The sequence below is a fragment of the Chiroxiphia lanceolata genome, chromosome 10 (assembly GCF_009829145.1).
Source record: "Chiroxiphia lanceolata isolate bChiLan1 chromosome 10, bChiLan1.pri, whole genome shotgun sequence".
In the NCBI taxonomy this organism is placed as follows: Eukaryota; Metazoa; Chordata; class Aves; order Passeriformes; family Pipridae; genus Chiroxiphia; species Chiroxiphia lanceolata.
The window spans coordinates 3,680,416-3,701,781 of NC_045646.1; the positions used below are offsets into that span (position 1 = coordinate 3,680,416).

A 21,366-nucleotide genomic window follows, 5' to 3' on the forward strand; every position below is an offset into this window, starting at 1 on the left:
TTCTTGGCCTGTTCACGTCTGATGTGCCCTTACTGTGCTTGCTGAAGTGACCATCCATCTGTGGGGAACTGGTCCAGCACAGGGGGAGCCCTTATCCTCGTCCTGGGCAGGGTTTTGTCTCTCTTGCTGGAGCCACCTGTTACCCAAGTGGATGATATCCAAAAGAATATCATTAAAGCTGCTTAATAAACCTGCTTTGAGCCCTGGGACACTGGGACCTGTGAGCAGCTCTTTAATTTCACCCACAGCCAGCAAACTGCTGAAGCAATTGGAAAGGAGCAAGAAGCAGCTTACTGTGAAGCTGCTGTGCTGGGGGATAGTTTGTACCTGCAGGTGGCTTTGGAGTGGCTTTCTCTGCACTGCAGACAGTCTGTTTTTCACATCTCCATGGGTACTGCTGTATCCATTAATATAAATGCTCCACTCCCCTGAAAATACCACTCCCCTGAAGAGCTCCAACTCCTTCCCTGCCTGTCCCTACTTGCTCTATTAAAATGGAATACAAACACACTGTTAGGAAAACTAACACAAAACCTCACACTTGTGCAAGATCAGTAACTATGTCCTAGTTTATTGACTGCAGTCAAGTTTTATTATGCCTCAAATAATTAAATACTGCAACCGTGACATTAAAAATACAGGCCAATTTACCAAAATAATTGTATTCTGAAGATTATGTACATATTATACATTTTACAGTCTCATGTAAACTTTTTTATACATAAGGTAAATCTTATTTATGGTAACTAGAAAACCCAAAATACTTGTTGACAAAAATCTTCCTGTGAAACATAAGCACTGGGTTGGGGACATTTAGGAAAACTGCAAAGAATGGAAACCAACTATAAAACTTAATATAATTGAGTTAGTAGAAAAATGAATTAAATTACATTCATATAAAAAGTTAAACTAAAAACATTGCTATGCATCATTATTAAAAAAGGGGAAAACCCCCAATCCTTCGTTTTATATATTAACACACACTTTGGGGAGCTCCCCTGGGCCTCATTTCCAGCAATGGGGCACAGCCTGGGAAATCCAGATTCCCATTCTCCTTTAACATATATTAAATAACTAGTGTCTGTACCAATACAAATATTGTATAATTCATGCACTGTGATTATGTTCATAGCCTACAGCAAGGCACAGTTTTTGTGTTGTCCCCCCCACCCTCAGGTTTCCACATGCAGTGCTGGAGGTGTTTGCTGGGCAAAACAACTTCTGTGGGGTTTGTCTCGAGTCTGATTCTCACACCAGGGCACACAGAAATCCTCCCAGCACAGACTCCAAAAAATAAATAAGTAAAAGAAGGTAAAAAGGCCTTAGTTCAACATCTTGCACCAATCATGTCAGCTCAGTTACTCTCTGCAGGCTCCAGAAAACGTGGCACTGAGACAACACAATCATAGTTCTCCGGTCAAATATTTTATATATTAACAAGGACAACGAAATTGTTGCTGCTGTAAATCTTCATCCCTGTGACAGCTGTAGTGTTGTGATTTGGCATAATGGAGCTTCAAGTCTAAATGGGTTCCCAGCTCCTCCAACACACCCCCATCTGCATGAGCTGCCAGGCAGTGCGTGTAATTGAGGTACCTGGGTATGCTCATTAAAATAAATGCATAATTGAAGCGTATATAAACAGCTGCCAAAATTAACAGCTGTTAACCTGGCTGCATTCTGAAGGCTTTGTAGAGCTTGCATATTTTATAACTGTTCTGCACCTAGAAAAGGCCTCGTCCTGCAAACAGCTCGGCCTGTGCTTGTCCTCGTGAGGTTACAAGGAATAGCCAGCCCTTAGTCAGGATAAATCCCGCCATGGAAGACAATGAGCTGGAGTGACTAAAGTCAACTGGATTTAGGCACTAGAAATATTCCTTCAGTGTTGAATGTGTCTGAAATTACAAGAAACAACCCTGTCAGACCTGGACAAGGTGAAAATGTATCCAAAATGGCCCCTATAAACCATGCCCAGAATTAGAGAAAATTAAACCTTGAGGATGTCTGTTTATGTACAGCTGGAATAGAAAAGAAATCCTAATCTAGAGTATCAAAATACCGTATTCATATAAACATATGGGCACCTAATAGAAAAGTAAAAAGTGTAAAACACAAGCTTTTTTTTTTTTTTTGGAAATTAAATATCCTAAAAAAAAGTTCTTTAAAAAAAACCAAACCAAACCACAACAGGAATTTGTGTCCTGAAAAAGAAAAATGCAGGGACTACATCTCCCCTCGTCTACGAGATTTTGCTGCAACAGCTCTGCCTTCCTCCTCCTCCTCCTCTTCTTCCTCCTCATAATTGTCTTCATGAACTTCTTTCTGGTTGTTCTCTTCTTGCATTTCTTGCTCTTGGTCTGTCCCTCTGTTATTCTTTTCATCTGCCTGATTGGGGGGAAAAAAAAGAACAGGAAAAATTACACACGGATATTCAGTGCCAGTTCCCTTACAGTTTATTTTAGGGCAGTGAAATAACTGTCAGCTGGAGCTGTGAGAGCTGATGGACAGGAACAGGAGAAGATTTTCCAAGGCCTCCAGGCAGCAAGAACTGCTGTGGAGGTGGAGGGATGAGCAAAATGAAGTTGGGACGGCATGACAATTTCAGGTCTCTGATTAAAGCAAGCTGCAGCAATTATGTAAGATCCCTGTGACGTGCTCACAGTTGTGTTCAGGGTTTGATCATGTCCCCAAACCTGTGGGTTTGCCCAGGACTTACATTTTCCTCGTTTTCACCATATGGCTCCTCAGCGTTGTGTTCCAGTTCTCGTTTCTTCTCTTCAGTCAAATCTTCCTGGACCTACAAAGCACAGAGATGTTCTCCCTGGTTTAATTTCCTTTTAGAAAGTGGCCTGTGGCATAACTGTGCACATTTTCACAGCACTGCTTTTGCAGAATGGAGATTTTAAAGGAGGGAGGAGAGGGCATGGAGAGGTTAAAGGAGGATAAAAAACCCATAAACATCCAACAATCAGGAAACTCACTCCCTCTGAGAGCATATAACTTTCAACTACAATTCTTACAGACCTCACACATTTAGCCTTCCATCCCATGCTTTAACTTTACAGAGATATTATTTTCTCCTTGTCTTTCATAGCAGGAGTGTTGTGTCATGATACACCAAAAGAGTGTGTGACACTCCCACCCCACTGTGGACTCCCAGAACTATTTCAGTTCTGGCATGCAATGCAGGTATTTAATGGTAACTTTGGCCATGCTCTCCCAGACTTCGAGAGATCCTTCTGCCCACTGCTCCTGGAAAACCACGAAGGAGCAAGTGGGGGACTGGGAGCAAAGAACGATCTCTTCCAATGCTATCCTTGGAGAGAGCAGGTCATGCTGAATCTGTTTCCCAGATGTTCAGCTCTTGGATCTCTCACTTGTTTCTGTTCTGTCAGCACTCTCCCTCAATTCCATGTCCCACTTTCCACGTTAGGTGCAAATATGAAAGAGGAATGCTTTTTGCAGCAAACCTGATTTTCTTTCGGAGGATCCTGTTATTTGCTCCAAACAGTGCAAGCTGGGTAAGATGCACCCCTCACACCAGGATCACTTTGAGGGAAAGATTTCAAGAGCAATGTGTAATATTTGAGTCAACCTACTAAAGAAACTAATCCCCATTACTTTACTACTTCCAGTAAGCACACTGGGCATAGCCCATGTATTGAATTGCTTCCTGTAAGCCAAAAAGGAGATGCCAGAAGCCAATCATTCCCAGTTCCTAATGAGCTGGTTTGATGTAAGGAACGGTATTCTGAATTGGTGAATGCTGAGTGCATCCCAGCTAATCCAGACAAAGTGCTCCCCAGCAGGGAGTAAGGAGCAGCTGATTCCACTGCTTTTTGTACAGCATTATGTGTGAAGCAGAGAGCAGGAATGAATCAGGTAGGTGTTGAGGGCCTGCAGGGTGGCTCCTGCCTGCACACAGCTTGGATTGCTCAGGAGGAGCACCAATAAATCAAAGTCAGAGCTAAAGAGTGAGTGAGTGGCCAAGGAAGCAGTTTGCCCAGAACAGCAGTGTGTGATTAGACATTAATGAGGTTTTCTGTGACCTTGAGGTTTTCAGGAATTTTTTCTCGTGTTGTGATTGGCTTAATCTTTTCAATTATTGCCCAATTAACACTGTGTGGCATGGAAGACTGATGGATTGCATGAGAAACCCTGAATGTATCCAGAAGGGGACAGCTGAGTAATGGCAAAGGCTTTAGGTTTGTTGAAGTCAGACAAAGTGACTTGGGTTCATGCTGCAGTTATAAAGGAAATCAAGGCTGAATGTTAATGGAGATGTGCTCTGCTACCTAAGTCCACATATGCTTGAGGTCTGTGTTCTTACCTCCTCTTCTCCCTCATCCTGGTATTGTTCATCCACATTATCTTCCTGCTGGTCGGGGTTTCCTGCCATCTGCACAAAGATCACAGAACAATTCAGTTCTAGTGCATGTCTATTAACTTTAGGAGACTGAAGATTAAAGCTTCTTGTTCTGGAACTAAAACTCCATGTAAAGCTAAAATAACAACAATGGCATAAGAAGTTTGAGTTCCTTCATTAGCAGCAGTGAGAGCCTGGTTACCTGATTCAAAACTGCCCTCACTTGAAAAACAGCAGGATGATTATAAGAAAAACTACTTCACAGAATACAGCAAGACCTTCCATACTAAGCAGGAAGACAGTGGAATATTCACACCACTAAAAACCAAAGCCATAACAATACAGATTGTCTCTGTCTGGAGGAGTTTATAGCTTTAACAGGGTTGAAATGTGCAGCATCTGACCTCCTGAAGAGGCCCTGTGGGTTCCTCCTTTCCCTTTACTGACCACCAAGTGCTCTTCCATTCCTGGATGTCCTTGTTTCTGACTGGCTTCCTTGTGCTTTTCATTTTCATCTGGTAGGTTTTCTTCTCGCTCTTGCTCAGCTTCCTCGAATTCATCTTCTCCCTGATTATTGGGGTCGTCAGCAGGATTCACATCTTCCATGGCTGCCTTCTGCAATTTTCAGAAGTGAATGTTAAACACACATTTTTAATTCATGGTCAAATTCTCTCTCCCTTGAAAGCTACACTGGCATGAGCTGTGCTAGAACCAACTCCATCCCCACTGACAGCAGCTGGAATCTCTACAGGATCAGGGCTCACTGGGTAAAAACACCTCAGCACTGGGCAGAGACAGAGCAGAAGTACAGGTGTCTGCTAAAAACTAGACTGAATCTCATGACCTGTTTCACAGAGGCTGTTGAACAACTTTTGTTTATTGACTATCTGACAACTGACAGTGCCTGATAAGGCCAGGTGAACAAAGATAAGGGTTTAAATGCTCCTGGCTCCAGAGAGCTGATGTGATCCTTCAGTACCAGACTGTCCTGCACTATTGACCTTGTCTATGTCTGTAATAAAACAAAACAACAGTCACCTTTCATCTTTGCCATCCAGAAAAGGAGCATTTTCTTTCTGCTTATCATTCAGTAAGAGTAGTTCTGTAACTTTATAGCTAACAAGTAAAAGGTCCTCTGGAATTATTTACTATACACTTTAATTTGCTGAAGGGGAGTAAAGAAAATACCCTTGATGTTCCACAGCAGCAGGTGAAACAGAGTTTGGGGGAAGGCACAGGACTGACTCTGCTGCACCCAGGTCTCTGTGCAGTCAGTTCAGTGCTCACCTACTTCCTCCTTCAAAGCCTCACAGTTCTGTATTGACTCCAGCTGGTTTCAGTGGCTCTTGAGTTGGCTCTTACCCTCTTAACTAACCACAGCAACAAAAATACCATCTCAGCTCTTTCTGACTGACCACTCATGTTATTTTTCTGAGGCCAGATTTACCTGTTCAAGTCCCAGCTAAGTCCAAATCCTTTATTCCACTTAAAGCACAGATCAAAGGAATGTGGAAATAAGCAATTTGCTTCCAACAAGGAAGCTTCTTTTTGATTTCTTCCCAAATCAATAAAGACAGCTTTAAATAGATTTTAGATGTTGTTTTAAACTGTCAAACCTGTCTCCCTAGCAGACCTCTCTTCATCTTATTTCTGTAACACGCAATTATGTCAGACGAGACCTGTGGGTTCTCACTTCAGTAACGACTGCAATCCCCAGCATCTTAATTCATACTCACTGATTCATCAGCCTGCTGATTTTCTGCTTGATGTTCTGGTTCTTGCTGTTCATTTGCATTATTTTGATCATCATCTTCACCTTCATCCTGGTGCTGGTTGTCATGTTCATAAGCTGAAAAATTTCTTAGGTTATTATTGTATTAGAGCAGTTTTCAGTTAGTCCCTTCGTACCCAAACCATTCCATGATTCTATATAATTTAAAGAGATCAAACAAACCCATAGACAGAGCCAGGAATGTAACCAAGATCCACAAAGCCCTATCCTAGGAGCTCAATCAAAAGGACACTTTTTCATTCAGGAATGTGAATATGATCTTTACTAACTCCTCTATTCCACTCAGTCAGTTCAGTCAGGGTTATTTGAGCTTCTGGTTTTAAGTTGCAAGTTTATGTTTCACTTGAATCCAAACTGCATATGAAATGAATATTAAACTCTCCCATGCAAGGCAGTACACAGGGAACCTGTGAGCATGGCAGGGACAGGAATCTTTGCTTACCTCCTTCCTCTTCCTGAATCCCTTGCTCTTCTTCCCCTTGTACAATATCCTGGTCCATGTTATCATAATGAGCCTGTTGGCTGAGAACATTAAATGCCAAACATCATTTCAGTTTCAAAAAAGTGTGTTTCTGCTTTAATAAACAAACCCTCCACCTGCACCTCTGCCTCTCTCAGCACCTGCCAGAATGGGTTCCAATTTCATTTTCTATTACTGGATATTTTTCTCCCATCACCTTCCCTGAAATACAACTGATAGAACAAAGACTTTCCTGTCCTGCTGCACCAACTCTGTGCTTGTATCTCTGTGTGGAGTTCGCAGTCCTGATGGCTATGGATCAGGCAAAGAGCAAAGTCAGGACGGCGAATTTTAGGAAAGCAAAATTCCAGCTCTTCAAGGAAATAGTCAACAGGACCCCCCGGGAAACTGCCCTCAGGGGCAAGGGAGCACAACAGGGCTCACACCACGAAACCTCGAGCACAGACCACGACAAATTCACATAGAAGAATTTAACCTGAGCTGGGTTTTGTAGAGTTTTTCCCCTTGTTCTGCCTGTTTGTGGAGCTGGAGCTCTTTCTCCTGGAGCTGTTGCTGCCTCAGGATCTGCCCCCGCAGCCTTTGCTGGTGCAGCGACTCCTGGTGCTGCCGGAGCTGGTTGGCCTCCTCTGCTCTCTGGGCTCCAAGATGCTGCTGCTCCAGCTGTTGCTCGTAAGCTGGTTTTTGTCTCTTTGGTACAGCTTTTGTTGGTGTTATCTGTCCAAGAAATGTGTTAGCCACAGATTAATCATCGTTTCAGTGATCAGGAACAAGCAGGGAGAAACCTGTCCAGAGGGAAAACTGTGCAGCAAAATTACAGCAAGATTATTTTAAGTTTTCCCGTCTCTGCTTAAAGTTTAAATTATTTTATTTTTTAACACAGACTGGAAGTGTTGAGGTGTTCGTGGAACAAGAGAAGATCACGTTTTGGGGGATGCCAACCTTTCCTTTCCTTTTCTCACACATCAATAATATAACCCCCCCCAATATACTACCAGTCTAAGGAGGTTTTGATGGCTGACAAGACAGCAAATGTTTCCATTGATTTCACTGGTAATCTCAGTGGGGGTTGCTTTTAGCCTTGAGTGAGACACTGCACATTTTTTACACTCAGCAATAACTTAAAATAACTCCAGTTTCACAGCTTAACCCATTGCTGCTGTTCTGACCCACTGCACCTCTTCAGCAACAGCTTCTCATCACCCTAGAGTTACACAATCTGCCAGCAGAGAGAGCGTTAACAAAGCCTAAGGTGAGGCCAGTAAAATACATTTTCCACTGGAGATCCAATCTAGAATGCAAATCCAGGATTTGCTGGTTTTATTTAGGGCTGCACAGAGCAAGACTGGTTGTTGCTGAGCATTGATTTCCCTTGGCTATTCCAGTCATGTTCACCTGGCAGTTAAAATTTCCTGTCAAATGATGATGAGCATTTAGATGGCAAAGTGTTTGCAGAAGGCAGGTTTATCTGACAAGGAAAAACACCTCAATTTGATGAGATGCATCACATTAACAAAGCAGGACATCTCTCCATCACAGGGCTGAAGATAAGCCCCATTCTCACCTGCTGTGTGCTTCAGCAGCTGCCAGAGGCCTCAGATTTAAAGCAGGAGACAAGATTCAGGCTGCTGCTCTTTTTTATCCACCCGTTCCTTTTTATCAGCAGAATTAATGTTCATTAAGATTTGGCCAGCACTGCAGTACAAGTGTGCTCAAGCTGAGCCTGAATCCTATGCAACCAAGTGCTTTGAATCCCAAATTTTCTATGAATGTGACAGTAATTTTATCTAAAAGGCAGTGAGTGCTCTGAATCCCAAACTTTCTATAAACACAACACTGGTTTTATCTAGGAATAGGTGAGTGCAATACAGGACCAGCAATGATAAGAGCAGCCTCATTTAAGCAGCAAATCTGATCAATTAGAGGAGCTCCATACCTCTGACTGGAGGTGATCACCCAACATGTTGGTTTCTTCTTCTTTCTGCTCCTGCTTTTTCCATTCATGCTCTTCTGGGACTTGATCCTGTTCCTCCCCTAAGTGCTCAGGCTGACCTGCCTGCTCCATTTCTTCCTCCTGAAGTTCCTTTTTGCGTTCTTCTTCAACTTGATCAGCACGTTGCTCGACATCTTCTCCAGCCTCTTGTTGCTCCTGAATATTCAGCTCTTTGGGATGCTGGCCCTCATTAGCCCTTCCCCGGAGGTGGAAGGGCTCAGCCCTGTCTGCTTGTTCCTGGGTATTTATTTCTCCTCTCTCTTTTGGCTTCTCATTCTGCAAAACACGCACAGGATTATGTGTGTACAAGATATTATGGAGTTTTTTTAGTTTCAAGAGAGCCAAGGACAGATATAGATCCTTTATCCCAGCCTGGAGCACTGAACCTGCTGGCAGGAGGGCCAAGGTTTGGAACAAGCTACTCCTCCTGCCAAACAGTGTCACTACTGATTCGTGGCTCTGCACAGCTACACAAGGTGTTGTACAGTTACATCACTGAGCAGGTTAAGCCTCATTTTATCTGAAGTGGAACAAAAACTCTTACAATTTTCTATTTTACAGACACATTTTAGTGGTGGCCTTGGCAGTGTTGGGTTAATGGTTGGACTCAATGATCTTAAAGTTCTTTTCCAACCTGAATGATTCCATGATTTTTATTTCCTGTGGGTTCTGCCAGCTGAGAATTCTTGTAAAACAAAAACACAACTGATTTTGTAACATCTAGACTTCATGTTTTCTTCTTGAACATTGGAGAGTGTGTTAGTTTTAAAGACCCTGACCTTAATGTGCCACTGGAATTTTATAAAACACGATTTCTTCAGAACTTGTTCAAGCTCTTCTGTAACACATGAGGCATCTAAAATTTTAGAGACCACTTATTCAGGAAGTTAAGATTTTTAACAACTCCTTAAAACAGCTGACACAAATACACTTAAAACTGCCTTACAGTCACACGAGAAAAGGTCACCATGAATATATTTTTATCTGTAAGACCAAACCGTTCCTCACTGCTTTACTCAAGATGTGACAAATAAAAACACACTTCTAACAGACTTTCAGCACAGGTTTTGCTGAATAAGAACCATTTCTGTGGTGTATGAAGCCAGTCAGTACTTCCTACCTCCTGGTGCTCCTGGGTCACAGGTCCCTGGTGCTCTGGGAAGTCGCTGTGGGGGGACAGTCCTCGCACCTCAGGCTGCTCATTTCCTCCTTCCAGCTTCTCAGGCTGTTGGAAACTCGGTATTTTTTTGAGGGTGTCCTTCAGCTGTTTGTATTCCTCCACCTGGGACTAAAGTCAGCATGTTAATTATAGTGTGTACAAACTAATTTCTCAGTAAAAAGTAGCTGCCTCGGTGTAAACTTGCTGGCAGGACACGTGGTGGTGGAAAGACTTGATATTCCAGGGAGGAGAAGGGACAGGAGTTTTGAAACAGGTTTTATCTCCACACATTAGATAACACTGATTTATCAGGATCTTTTCAGCCAAAGTGCACATGCATACAAAGTGTATTAGAAACAACTCTGTGGGACAAAGAGGAAGATCTGGTTTATTCATGCCAAGCAGAAGTGTCAGAAGGGGGTGATGCAGTTTTCCTGGCAGCCTAAAGCAAAGGAAATGGAGAGCACCACAACTTCTCCTTTGCCGGTAGAAAGAAGTGCAGCTCTTCCAGAAACAGTGGTTTTAAAGTACATACATGTCATGAAAATGCCAAATCCTCAACAATAAGCCAGGTGTTCCATGAGACAACAGCCAACATAAAGAACTGAGGCAAAGAAAGTCATAGCACACCACTGGCAAAGAGCAAGGAAAAAAAAAAAAGAGAAGAAGTAGAAAGAAAATGTAAATTTCTAAAGTCTTCCTGAAATGCAATGGTAAAATGTTGTAATTTGATTTGCTGTTTAACTTTGTGCAAGATCAGGATACTTTCAAAAGGCTTTAAAGAAAATCCAGATGGGTTGAGGCACCAGTCCCTGGCTCTGCAGCACATGTACAAGAAAGGTTATCAAATGTAAGTAAATTTTTTTGGGATGGGCAGGATGTATAAAAGCTGCCCAGCACATACAAAGGTGGTGCCCCAACAGAGGGTTTCTCTGCTGCTCCTGTGGAGGTGGTGGGGGTATTTGCTACCAGTTTGAAACCAGAGGTGTATTTAATAATCCTTTATAAAATTCAGGTTAAAAACTTTGTGGTTCCCCCTTGGTGTCACTGTGTGTGCTCTGTGGTATCACAGCACTGCAGGAGCAGCACAGGCAGGAAGCCTTGGAGCACAACACTCACACAAAACAACACCCCCAGTGCTACAGGTTGACATGGGGCAGCACAGCCCAGCTCTGAAGGCAGACACACCTCAAAGCACCTCCAAAAAGCCTCTGATAAAACAGACAGGCCTAAAAGCAAAGCAGAGTGCACAGTCATTCTTGTTATTCCAGAGGGATACTCCTGCTTCCTGATTAACTGCTGGAGAGGTCAAACAGAAATTTTACAGGAAAAAGTAATATTTACTGAATGTAATACTAAAACACAGGTCTTTGATTCTTTTTTCCCCACTTGCTGACCATGCAGAGAGATGAACGCGCTGGGATGTGTTGGAATGAGTCCAGAGGAAGCCACAGAGATGCTCCAAGGGCTGGAGCTCCTCTGCTCTGGAGCCAGGCTGGGAGAGCTGGGGATGTTCATCTGGAGAGGAGAAGGCTCCAGAGAGACCTGAAAGCCCCTTCCAGTGCCTGAAGGGGGATCACAGGAAGGCTGGAGAGGGACTTTTCACAAGGGCATGGAGGGACAGGACAAAGGGGAAATGCCTTAAGCTGAAGGAGGAAGGGGTTAGATTAGATATTAAGAATTAATTGTTCCCTGTGAGGGTGGGGAGGCCCTGGCACAGGTTGCCCAGAGAAGCTGTGGTTGTCCCATCCTGGAAGTGCCCAAGGGCAGGTTGGACAGGGCTTGGAGCAACCTGGGATAGTGGAAGATGCCCTATGGAACAGGGATGGAGTGAGATGAGTGTTAAGATCCCTTCCAACCCACATCATTCCAGGTTTCTATGATATTTAAACAGTGCACATCCAGATCTGAATTCAAGCACTCTGTTCAACTGCTGAGTCACTAAACCGAACATTCTGATTCAAGGCCACAGCTTAAAAGGTAGAAAACAGGGTTTATTAAAATAAATAATTAATCAGTCTGGCTGTGGAAAAGCACAAAGACTACAGTGTTTTAAAGATTCAGGTCACAAATTCTTTAGTGCAGTATTGACTGCTGGTATTCAATGTCTAGAACACACGTAGGAATGGAGGAATCGCTTCTGGAGCTGTGAAATAATCCCTTGGGAACTTTCTGCAGCTGGTTTGCAATGGTGCAAAATACCCTCTGTTCTGAAAGCGTGGGCAAGACCCTCTCCTTGAAGGAAAGGTTCTCCACAGGACAAATGCCACATCCTGATTGCAGACAGAAAGGCTTTTTGTGACACAGGTTTTATAATTAAAGGGCTGAATCCAAGCCAGGAGAAGTATATGGAGCTTCCCTTTGGATTTGGTGAACCTTAAATCAGGTCCTGCCTCTGCCCCTGTGGAACTTCAGTTGTTAGCAAACATGTACCAAGTAGCAAACGTGGCCAGTGGGAGAAGAACTTAAAATTAGCTGTCAGCATGTTTTAGTACTGGAGATTAAGATTCCTCAGATATTTATCGAAGAGGGAATTTTCTGATCTTTCCCTATTTTTTGAATATCTGCACATATTGACATGCACAACAAGGAGAGCTGGGGAAAAAAATAAGATCCAATGCTTTTAATGCTGATAATGATTTTGTGGATTTTTTTCTTCATTTTGCTTAAATGAAGAAAATCAATCAGGAATAAAAGTAAATTCACACTGCCTAACTGCCTTTCCCTCTGATCATTCACCAACAGTCTTCCTCTGCTCCAACATTACTCCTGCTTTCAGATTCCCTGTGGTCCACACAGCTTGTACTGGCACAGCTGACTGAGCCTGCAACAGTTTGTGCTTCATGGATAGTTCCCTTCAAAATGACAGTTAAGAAACATAATGCTGCTGCTTTTTTTTCTAAATTAATTTCTGTTCCACCCAGAGTTTAAAATGTAAATACATATTTATTCCTCCATATATACTTTGCTGCTGCACTGATGTCCATTGCCCAGGGAAGCTGTGGCTGCCCCATCCCTGGACGTGTCCAAGGCCAGGTTGGATGGGGCTTGGAGCAACTTGGGGTAGGGGAAGGTGTCCCCGCCCATGGCAGGGGGTGGGATGAGATTATCTTTAAGGTCCCTTCCAACCCAAACCATTCTGGGATTCTATGAAAACCTTGTAGACATTCCAGTCACACACAAAAAGAGACTTTATACCAGCAGCCAGGTCTTTGTAAGTGATAAATGTGAACATCAGAGCGTGGGATGTTCAACTAACAGGAGTTTTATCAGAGAAGGCAGAGGAAGAAAGGTATTGGCAGCTGCCATGGAAGCAGAGATACTCTGGTTATGAGTAACACATGCACTCTCGGGCCTGTAGTAATAGAGCTTTTTTTTTGTTTTCTGACAGCCCTGTGAATTGTTGCAGCTTCTTAAGAGCCACCCTTGAACTCATGCACTTCCCTCTGAGTGCAGCACAGTGCCAGTGAAATCCCAGCATGCCAAAGGCCACATGCACCACACTGCAGTGAACCAGGAAAAACAGAGTTTGAGGAAGCTGAGAGCCAGGAGAAGCTGCTTTCCTTCTGACCTGAGCAGCAGCTAGTGCACTCTTGTGGTCTTCCAATGTCACCACAAGCTGGTTGTGCTGGGACAGCAAGTTCTTATGCTGTTGCTACACAAAAAGAAGAACATTACACGTTTTACATAAAGTTCGTAAAGGTAAATTAGGGAGGCTGAGGGGTTTTGAACTAGGAAGAGAATTCAATTTATTTTGAAAGGAAAATCCTGAGCTGGAATGACAGCACTTATTTATTTAACATGGAAGGCATATTAAACAGACAGAGGAAGCGAGCACACCACGGAAGGGAATTTGGAGGCCAGGATTTGTGTAGCTAAAATAAAATTAAAAGCTGGGGGAGATGATGATGATGAATGTTTTAAAGGAATAGAGCTGGAAAACATCAGGCATTGAGTTTTGCCAAAACTCCGTTCTTAACTTGCAAAAATTCCCAATTGTAATTTCTATACTAAATACTTCATTGTTGTGGGTTTTTTCATTTGTTTGTTTTTTGGGTTTGGGTTGGGGTTTTTTTCCCTGTTTTTTTTTTTTTTTTTTAATGAGCAATTTACCTTAAGTGCAGGTGGCCAAAGACAAGAAATCCAGTTCAGCCATATTCCTCTCCTTTTGGCCACACAACAGAAACTACAAGTTTTCAGCACAGCCTAATTCTGGCTCGTGAAAACTTGGGAAATTTTTTTCCTAATGCTGAAAGCTCTCCTCGGAGCAAAGCCTACCTTGACATCCTGCAGCTGGGTGTGAATGTCTTGGTGAGCTTTTCTCAACTGCCTGTTCTCCTCCCGCAAGTTATACAGGGATTCTGTTGAAAAGAAATGACACACAGAATATTACTACAGAATTTAAACCTGCTCAGATTTATAATACCAGGCTAAGCACCAAAACCGAGAGTGTAACACAATCTACACAAAATCCCACACAACTGCTACAGTAAAAATGAATTAGAATAACTGTATGGTTTGGTTTTGTTACATCTCTCCCCAGCCCTATGAAAAGCTTTACATTTTCAAGCAGAAAATTGTAACATTTGATTAAATTTTATATCGGTGCACTCAGTCTGCATCTGGAACTCTGCATCACTGCTCCCGCTGGGCACTGCAGATGGTAAAATTCCTTATGGAAAGCTGAATCTTTGAAAGGCAGAGAGGAAAAAACCCTCCTCTCTCCCCCCACATGGCATCTGGTGAGTGAGAATTTTCTGTGGTAGGACCAGGTTATTCCTTTGGAAGGGATGCCAAGATGGCCAGAATGCTTAAAAAGCTTCTGGGATCAGGGAGAGGGGCTTGTATTCCCACTTTTTACATGATATTGATGTGGAATATCGTGAGCAGACATGGGCAGGTTGTTCCCACACTCCAGGCTGCCAGGCTGCAACCCAGCTCAGCCCAGCTCACTGTGTGACTGTGCTGCCAAGGCAGAGCTAATAAACACAAAATCCTTCAAAAGCCTCTGCAGACAAAGCTGCAGACAGCTCCAAAACTAACTCCTGAGTCAGTGACACATGGCAGAGCCTGGCTGAGGGCCCTGGTGGGGACAGCCCCATCCTTTTGTTCCATGGAATTGTGTAATGAGGATTGAAGAAGCCTGAAAACTGCCAAGAATCTATTTAACAGGAAACTAGATGCCAAGAGTAAAACATGACTTCATCATCCAGGTATGCAGGTGTTTCAGAGGAGCTGATACACAGAGGGGAAAATGAGGCCTAAAATGTATATAAAGTCACTTCATGAAGAGGCACAATTAAATCTCTGATAGAAGTGGCAAATACTCTTAGATTCCGTTTCAATTACAAAAAACAATAAAGAGGTAAAAGTATTTTTCCAGGTTTATACAAGTCTTAGAAGTAAAAATGAAAGTCTGGCTAAACAGCCTCTGACACTTGACAGGCTTTTAAGTGCTGAGTTTCTTACTATTTCTCTAACCCAGATACAAACACAAAGCACACATGAACAGATTTCAGAAAGAGGCCACAGACAATCATCAGTAAAATGTAACTTAGCAGGAGGCAGAAGATGCATGACTGACCTGTGAGTGAGAACAGAGAAAATGCCTCTCTCACCTCGCACAAAACACAATGGCAAACACAGAATTTAATGGGAAAGCCAGACACAGGTGAGATTTACCCTTCAGCTTGGAGATCTCCTGCTCTTTCTCCTGCTGCAGCTGCAAGTATCTCTCCTTGTGAACACTGAATGTCCTGCTAAACTCTTCTCCTTGTTTTCTGTGATCTTCCTCGAGGTCAGCGTGCTGCTTCTTCAGTTCTTCATGTTGACTCTGCAAATACCAAGTTGGGACAGTGGAGCAGTTCTGTATCTGCATATCTGGCTAATATTGTCTTTGGCAATTTGTTTAATAAGCACAGATGAATGGGAAGCATTCATCACAGGGAGGTTATTATTCAAAGCATGCACACTGAAGCTCCTCTCAAACACAGAATGATCTCTGTGATGAGCAGTGTCCTGTTCCAGGGCTCTGTCACCTCAGCCCACATTGCACTGTCCCTCTGGGAGCTGCTCAATGTGTCTAAGAAAATCTTCACATGCCAAACTATGTGAGGGCTGATAAGTCAGCATTCCCTACAACAATTGCATTTGATAAGATTAAATTATCCCCCCTGGAAAGTCTGACTGGGAAAAACTGCAGTAAATCATCTTTTAAGGCTACTGTTGAGAGAGGAAGGCACCATACATGTCCTGACATTCTGGAATGAACCAGAACCCAGCAGGGCTGTATCCCCCCAGCATAACCAGTTTGACAGGACACTGGTGTCCTGCTGCCCCAGTTACCCACCTTCAGCATCTGGTGTTGGACACTCAGAGCACTGTATCTGCTGTTGGAGTCTTGCTGTAAAACACAAACACCGGTGTCAAACAGAACCACACTGACATTCCTCTAAATTCCATTCGGCCAGTTATTTAGGAGTCACAAGATAAGGGATGTAACTCCCCAGGAAACAAATTCACCCTCCCCCTTGCTCTGGAGCAGAGCAGGCACATACACTCTGCACTTGCTGCAGCAACAACACATTTTAACTCACATTACTCAGCTCACAAACTGCTCCCCAGTTTCAACATGAAATACCCATAAAATCCTAATTTACTCGCTTTATAAAGAGTTCCCTACAGGTCTCTGGGTCCTCTGCCAGATACAGTTTTGCTTCTGGCACTTGGTATATAAAACAAAGTTTCTTGATGTTTTTATGCTTTCCAGTTCAAAGACCACGTGTTAGAAAGCTGTCACTGTGCTTTTCCCTGTGGACTAAGCTACAAAAAGATTTCTAACACCTTCTCATTCCCCCTTCCCCTTAAATATAAGAACATTATGTTTGAACTACCATAATATAAATAGGAGGATATTTTCTAAATTAATTTTCTGGAGAGATATTAGTATCTCCTACTACAGCTCCAATAATTAGGAGTTGGAGAGCACTTATGCATGCAGAGTAGACTGAGATAAGTGAGAGCTCTTTCAATTAGTATTTTCCAGGACCTCTTTCTTTGAACAGTTATAATTGCAAAGCATTTCCTTTCTCAGCTATTAAAAACTTGTACTAGGAAAGATGACTTACCCTTCCTTTATTTAGTGTTTCCTGTGCTTCCAGTTTATAAACAAGAAAATCTGCAACATAAAAAGGGAGAGTACTGATGAAAAAAAGAACAGGAAGATAAGAATCTGTGCTTAAATAACTTGACTGTTGCATACATAAATTCTGTTAAGAGCTGAATACTTGTGCAGATACAATTTTCTTAAAAAGACCTTAAAAAATGAAGAATTTAACAAAATGCTGAATTTACTTTTGTTAAAAGGTATCACAGTTTCACAAACTGTTTTCATTTAAAAGTTTCACATCTTGGTGTGACATAGAGAGGTAGAAGCTCAAGACTCTGGATGGGCCCATGAGCATCATTCAAAAGGAAAATGACATTTATTTATAAATTGTGTATTCTTGGAGATGAGAAAACGTTCCCTCGTTTGTTCCTCGATCCTCTTTTTAGGGTTTGGAAACACTGTCTCACCCTCGGGCAGCAGCAGGACCGTCCTACACTAGATGGCACCAGAAACCCACCGAGAACCTCACGGTGAGAATCATTTCTTACTCCTTTTCATCTGTGCTAAAGTAGCAGTTTTAATTCAGCACCCAAGCCCTCAGTTTTAGGAAGAACAGAGGCTTTACTCTGAAAACTGTGGTGAATTTAAAACTACAAAAGAGGGAGAAAACTCAGACGACTGAATCCTGCTGAATGCAGGAAGAGATCCCATGGTTTTGGTACAAGTTTTGAATGTTTGGCACGCCAGAACAGGATTTCCACATGCCCACAACTCCACATACATGTTAGGGTTATGTACATGGATATAAACATATTCTCCGTGTACACTGTGTCAAGTTGCAGGGATCTGTAAACAGTACTAAAAAGATGACTGCTTTTAAAAATATCTGATAAATAAATAAATAAATAAATAAGAAAGAACCACTAAAAAGACCAGCACAGCTCTGCCGAGGGGGTCCTGCTAATGTGTTACTCGACTCATTTAAAACTGAACAAAGAGCATTTGAAGTTACTTTCTGGAAACAATCGAGTTAAATGTCAAAGTGAAAAGCAGGTTTTTACCTTCTTTTGCTTTCTTATGTTCGAGCCTTTCCTTTTGTAATGACTTTTCTAATCTTGACCTGTGCTCATATACAACTGAAAAGAGAAATTTTGTTCGCAATTAATGGAAAAAGTAACATATACAAACCCCACCACCCACCCCCACCACACCCCAGGGAGTGCTGGCACAGAACACACCAGGAAAATACAAGTGGAATGAGGTCATAGGATAAAGGGCTGTTTGCATCATCTGGGACAGGATTTTTTTTCCTTTTTGCATTGTTTTATTGATCCTAAGTTCTGGGTTCTCTGAGTGCACAAACACAGCTGTGATAACCAGGTAAGTGTTTTGTCTGTGGAGACAGTCAGCTGTGCTGGAGCTACACGAAAGCTGCCAAATCCTCTTCCCTTCTTGGGTACACAGGGACATTTTTCCATGCTTCCATCCTCTCCTGCCTCGTTTGCAGAGAGACAAGGAAATAAGGCAGGACAACTTCACTGCCAGAGCAATTCCTGGCAGCAAAGGAACTGTCACAAGGAGGGAAGGGATGCACAAGGGCAGAGGGCTGAGAGAGGGGCAGCACTGCACAGGCTGCTAAGGCTGAGGCAAGGGGAACCTAATTCCTAAATTCTTCCAAAATCTGGGCATACAGTATTCCTTTGGCACTGCCTACCAGCAATTTATGACTCTTAAAGACTGTCCAAGCTGCCCACAGGTCCTTTGTGTACATCCCAAAATGGGTTTTACATTGATGAGCTTGTTTGTTTGTTGTACCTGTGTGTATTTAGGACATCCAATATCTCCTGGCACAAAGTTCCCCCATTTCACTGCCAGTACAGCAGAATTTCATTCAGCCTGTGCTTTGGACATGGAGTTTGGAATATGTCTCACAGAGGATGGGGCACATCAGTCCCTATTTACCCTTTCCACAGCACTCACTAGGCTGGAGGATCATTATCTGAAATAGCCAAGTTTGCAGCAAAGATATCAATTAAAACTCCTGAAAATGTACAGTTATATGTGTTTAGGCTCAGTTTAATGCAAGCATCTTTCACTGCTGTAAGTACAACCGGCACTTTTTCAAATAGTTATTAATTTGTATTAATACAAGAAGTGATATTTTTCTATCAAAACTAGAAAACTCATTTTATGAGAATAAACCACTGGTGAACATAAGCCTTCTGCAGGAGGCATCAAGTAAAGATTTGTATCTTGGCAGCCTCAGAAGGCTCCTCTTGCACCCTAAAACCTGTTCTTAATTCCACCAAGGTGCATTCTGCAGGCTTATCTATGAGTGTTTACGTGTTGGCTCAGGAGCTGAATTGCTAATCAATCCCTGACACCTATCTCCACTTTGCTATTTATCTTCTGAAGTCAAGGGCATCAGTCAGGATGAACCAATGTATCAACATCCTCTGCAAGAAAACAAGCATTTAATGAATATTCACCAAGTCACCAGCAAGCAGACCTGGAGAAGAGGGGAAAAAAAAGGCAGCAGTACAGTAATGGTTTTATTTAGGTCCTGGAGGTAGTGAATGGTGAATTATAGTGCAAAAGGAACAGTGGTTGTAGCACAGCAGCTCAGGAGAGCAATGAAAAGCCATAATGGGTTTCTCCTCCCATGCAATCAGAGGTGGAAACAGGCTTTTTGGCAAACAGGCTAAACCACAAATGGATTAGGAGGTAACATTTTCCATCCTGCTCCTCTGTCTGCAAGTGCACCTTCCATAGCTCCTCCTGGGGCTTTAACAAGTGTGTTGGGAAACCCTGCACAACAAACCCAGAACAAGGCAGGAGGAAAGGAGAAGGAGAAAGCAGTAGTTTGGGGTTTAGGGACCTCTCCCAGCCAGTTGAATCTCTGCTGAGCTCTGCCTTTCCTGGCTTCACCCTGAACTTGCCAAGTCTCTCCAGCCCTCTCAGGTACTGCATCCTCACCCTTCTGTGTGCTAACCTTTGAAATACTGGGACCATGCTGGGGAAGTCTCAAAAAAAGGGCTAAAACCAACTTCCTCCTACGCCTCTGACCCTCTGCTTCATTGACTGGCTGGTTCGGCATATTTCTCTCTGATAAAAGTCCATAATGTGCAATGTAATTAAGATTTTGATTAAGAATCATTATTAGGAAGGCACAGCTTCCATGTCTTCTCTCTTGCTCTTTTGTGGGGTAGGTTGCAAGTCAGATTTCATAAGTACATAGTTTATCTCCCATAAACATAAATTATTTCCACCAGTTAGGAACTTTAAGAGTCCAAACTACAAAGGGCTTGTTACTACAGCAGGGTGTTCCCTTTCTTCACTGCCAGCCTGGATAGAAGATGGCTGAGCAAGAAGCTGAAAGAAATAAATACATTGAAAAGCAGGGTTTTTTATAAGAGGTTTTCCAGCTGGGGGGCAAACTGCACAAATAACTTTTCCTAGGGTAAGCTTTCAATTTTGTACTGATCTTTACACAAATAACTGAAGGTTATTTCCACATTATATTTAATAGAGTGATAAAAAAGGGGGAAACTGTTGTCATCTAATGGCTAACATGCACAATTCCAAAGCTGGAGTAACTGCAGGTATCAGTTTAATTCCTGAAATTACCTATACAATGTAACCTGCACAAATGAACAAAGAACCACATAAACCCACAGAGCCCAGAATGTGAACTGTAACATCACAGCTTGATAAAACACCTTTCACCTTCAACAAGGAAACACTGAACAGTCCTTGAATTGATCCCAATTAAATCAAGTCCTTGATTTAAGGCTTTCCTCGTACAGAAAAGGAAGTGAAGGAGAAGGGGGGGTGTGGGATGATCTGCAGGTTCTCAGATTACACCACTTTGACCAGTGCTGAACGTTAATTGCAACACAGGAGTTGAGGGAGGTGATGAAAGCAAGATTATTTAACAGTCTTGGTTATTTCTCTTATCATTGCTCTGCACCTCTAAGCAGTAAAACTATTACCAAGCAGAATAAGCCAGTGTCGTATATTTAAGAGAAAATATTTCCTAGTTTCCATTATCAGCAATTTTGTGACTGTGTTACTTTGGTTGTTTGGTCTGCCAGAAGCATGATCTTGGAGTCTAAAACACCCCAGGCTCCCACTGTCTTACATACTGGAAATTTAGATTACATTGGAATTTAAATATATATGATGCAAAAAATTTTACCAATTTCAATGAGATTATTTCTTACACAATTCTGCAATCTTTCTCTAAGCTTAAAGTAATACCTTTTATTTAAAACCAGCAGATTTCAGTAGTCTTGGCAACAGTCAGTGTTATTTTCTCTCAGACTGCGGCAGAGTCGAACTCAACCAGCAGTGTGGGGTAAAATCACCCTGGCACTTTTCTAGTAACTCTACAAAGGCCTGTAGGAGATAGATTTGCTGTAAAAATAGTTAATTCCCAATTCTTGTCACTGCAAATAGAACCATTTAAAA

General features: G+C 42.5%; 1 protein-coding gene across 2 annotated transcripts in view; it reads right to left on the reverse strand.

Annotated features, from left to right (window-relative positions):
- Positions 1-544: 544 nt before the first annotated feature.
- GOLIM4 (golgi integral membrane protein 4) overlaps positions 545-21,366 on the reverse strand; it is a 29,987-nt gene continuing 9,165 nt past the window's right edge. Inside the window, exons 2-16 of one of the 2 annotated variants that reach the window (XM_032698000.1) lie at positions 17,958-18,032; positions 16,916-16,965; positions 16,138-16,191; positions 15,471-15,621; positions 14,067-14,149; positions 13,360-13,443; positions 9,750-9,917; positions 8,573-8,905; positions 7,115-7,353; positions 6,601-6,680; positions 6,103-6,215; positions 4,814-4,981; positions 4,331-4,399; positions 2,717-2,797; positions 545-2,385 (exon numbers count right to left, since the gene is read on the reverse strand). In XM_032698000.1, coding sequence (XP_032553891.1) covers positions 2,224-2,385; positions 2,717-2,797; positions 4,331-4,399; positions 4,814-4,981; positions 6,103-6,215; positions 6,601-6,680; positions 7,115-7,353; positions 8,573-8,905; positions 9,750-9,917; positions 13,360-13,443; positions 14,067-14,149; positions 15,471-15,621; positions 16,138-16,191; positions 16,916-16,965; positions 17,958-18,032 — 1,910 coding nt within the window. In that variant the 3' untranslated portion in view covers positions 545-2,223. The remainder of the gene's footprint in view (positions 2,386-2,716; positions 2,798-4,330; positions 4,400-4,813; positions 4,982-6,102; positions 6,216-6,600; positions 6,681-7,114; positions 7,354-8,572; positions 8,906-9,749; positions 9,918-13,359; positions 13,444-14,066; positions 14,150-15,470; positions 15,622-16,137; positions 16,192-16,915; positions 16,966-17,957; positions 18,033-21,366) is intronic. The other variant, XM_032698001.1, reaches the window with a different exon arrangement.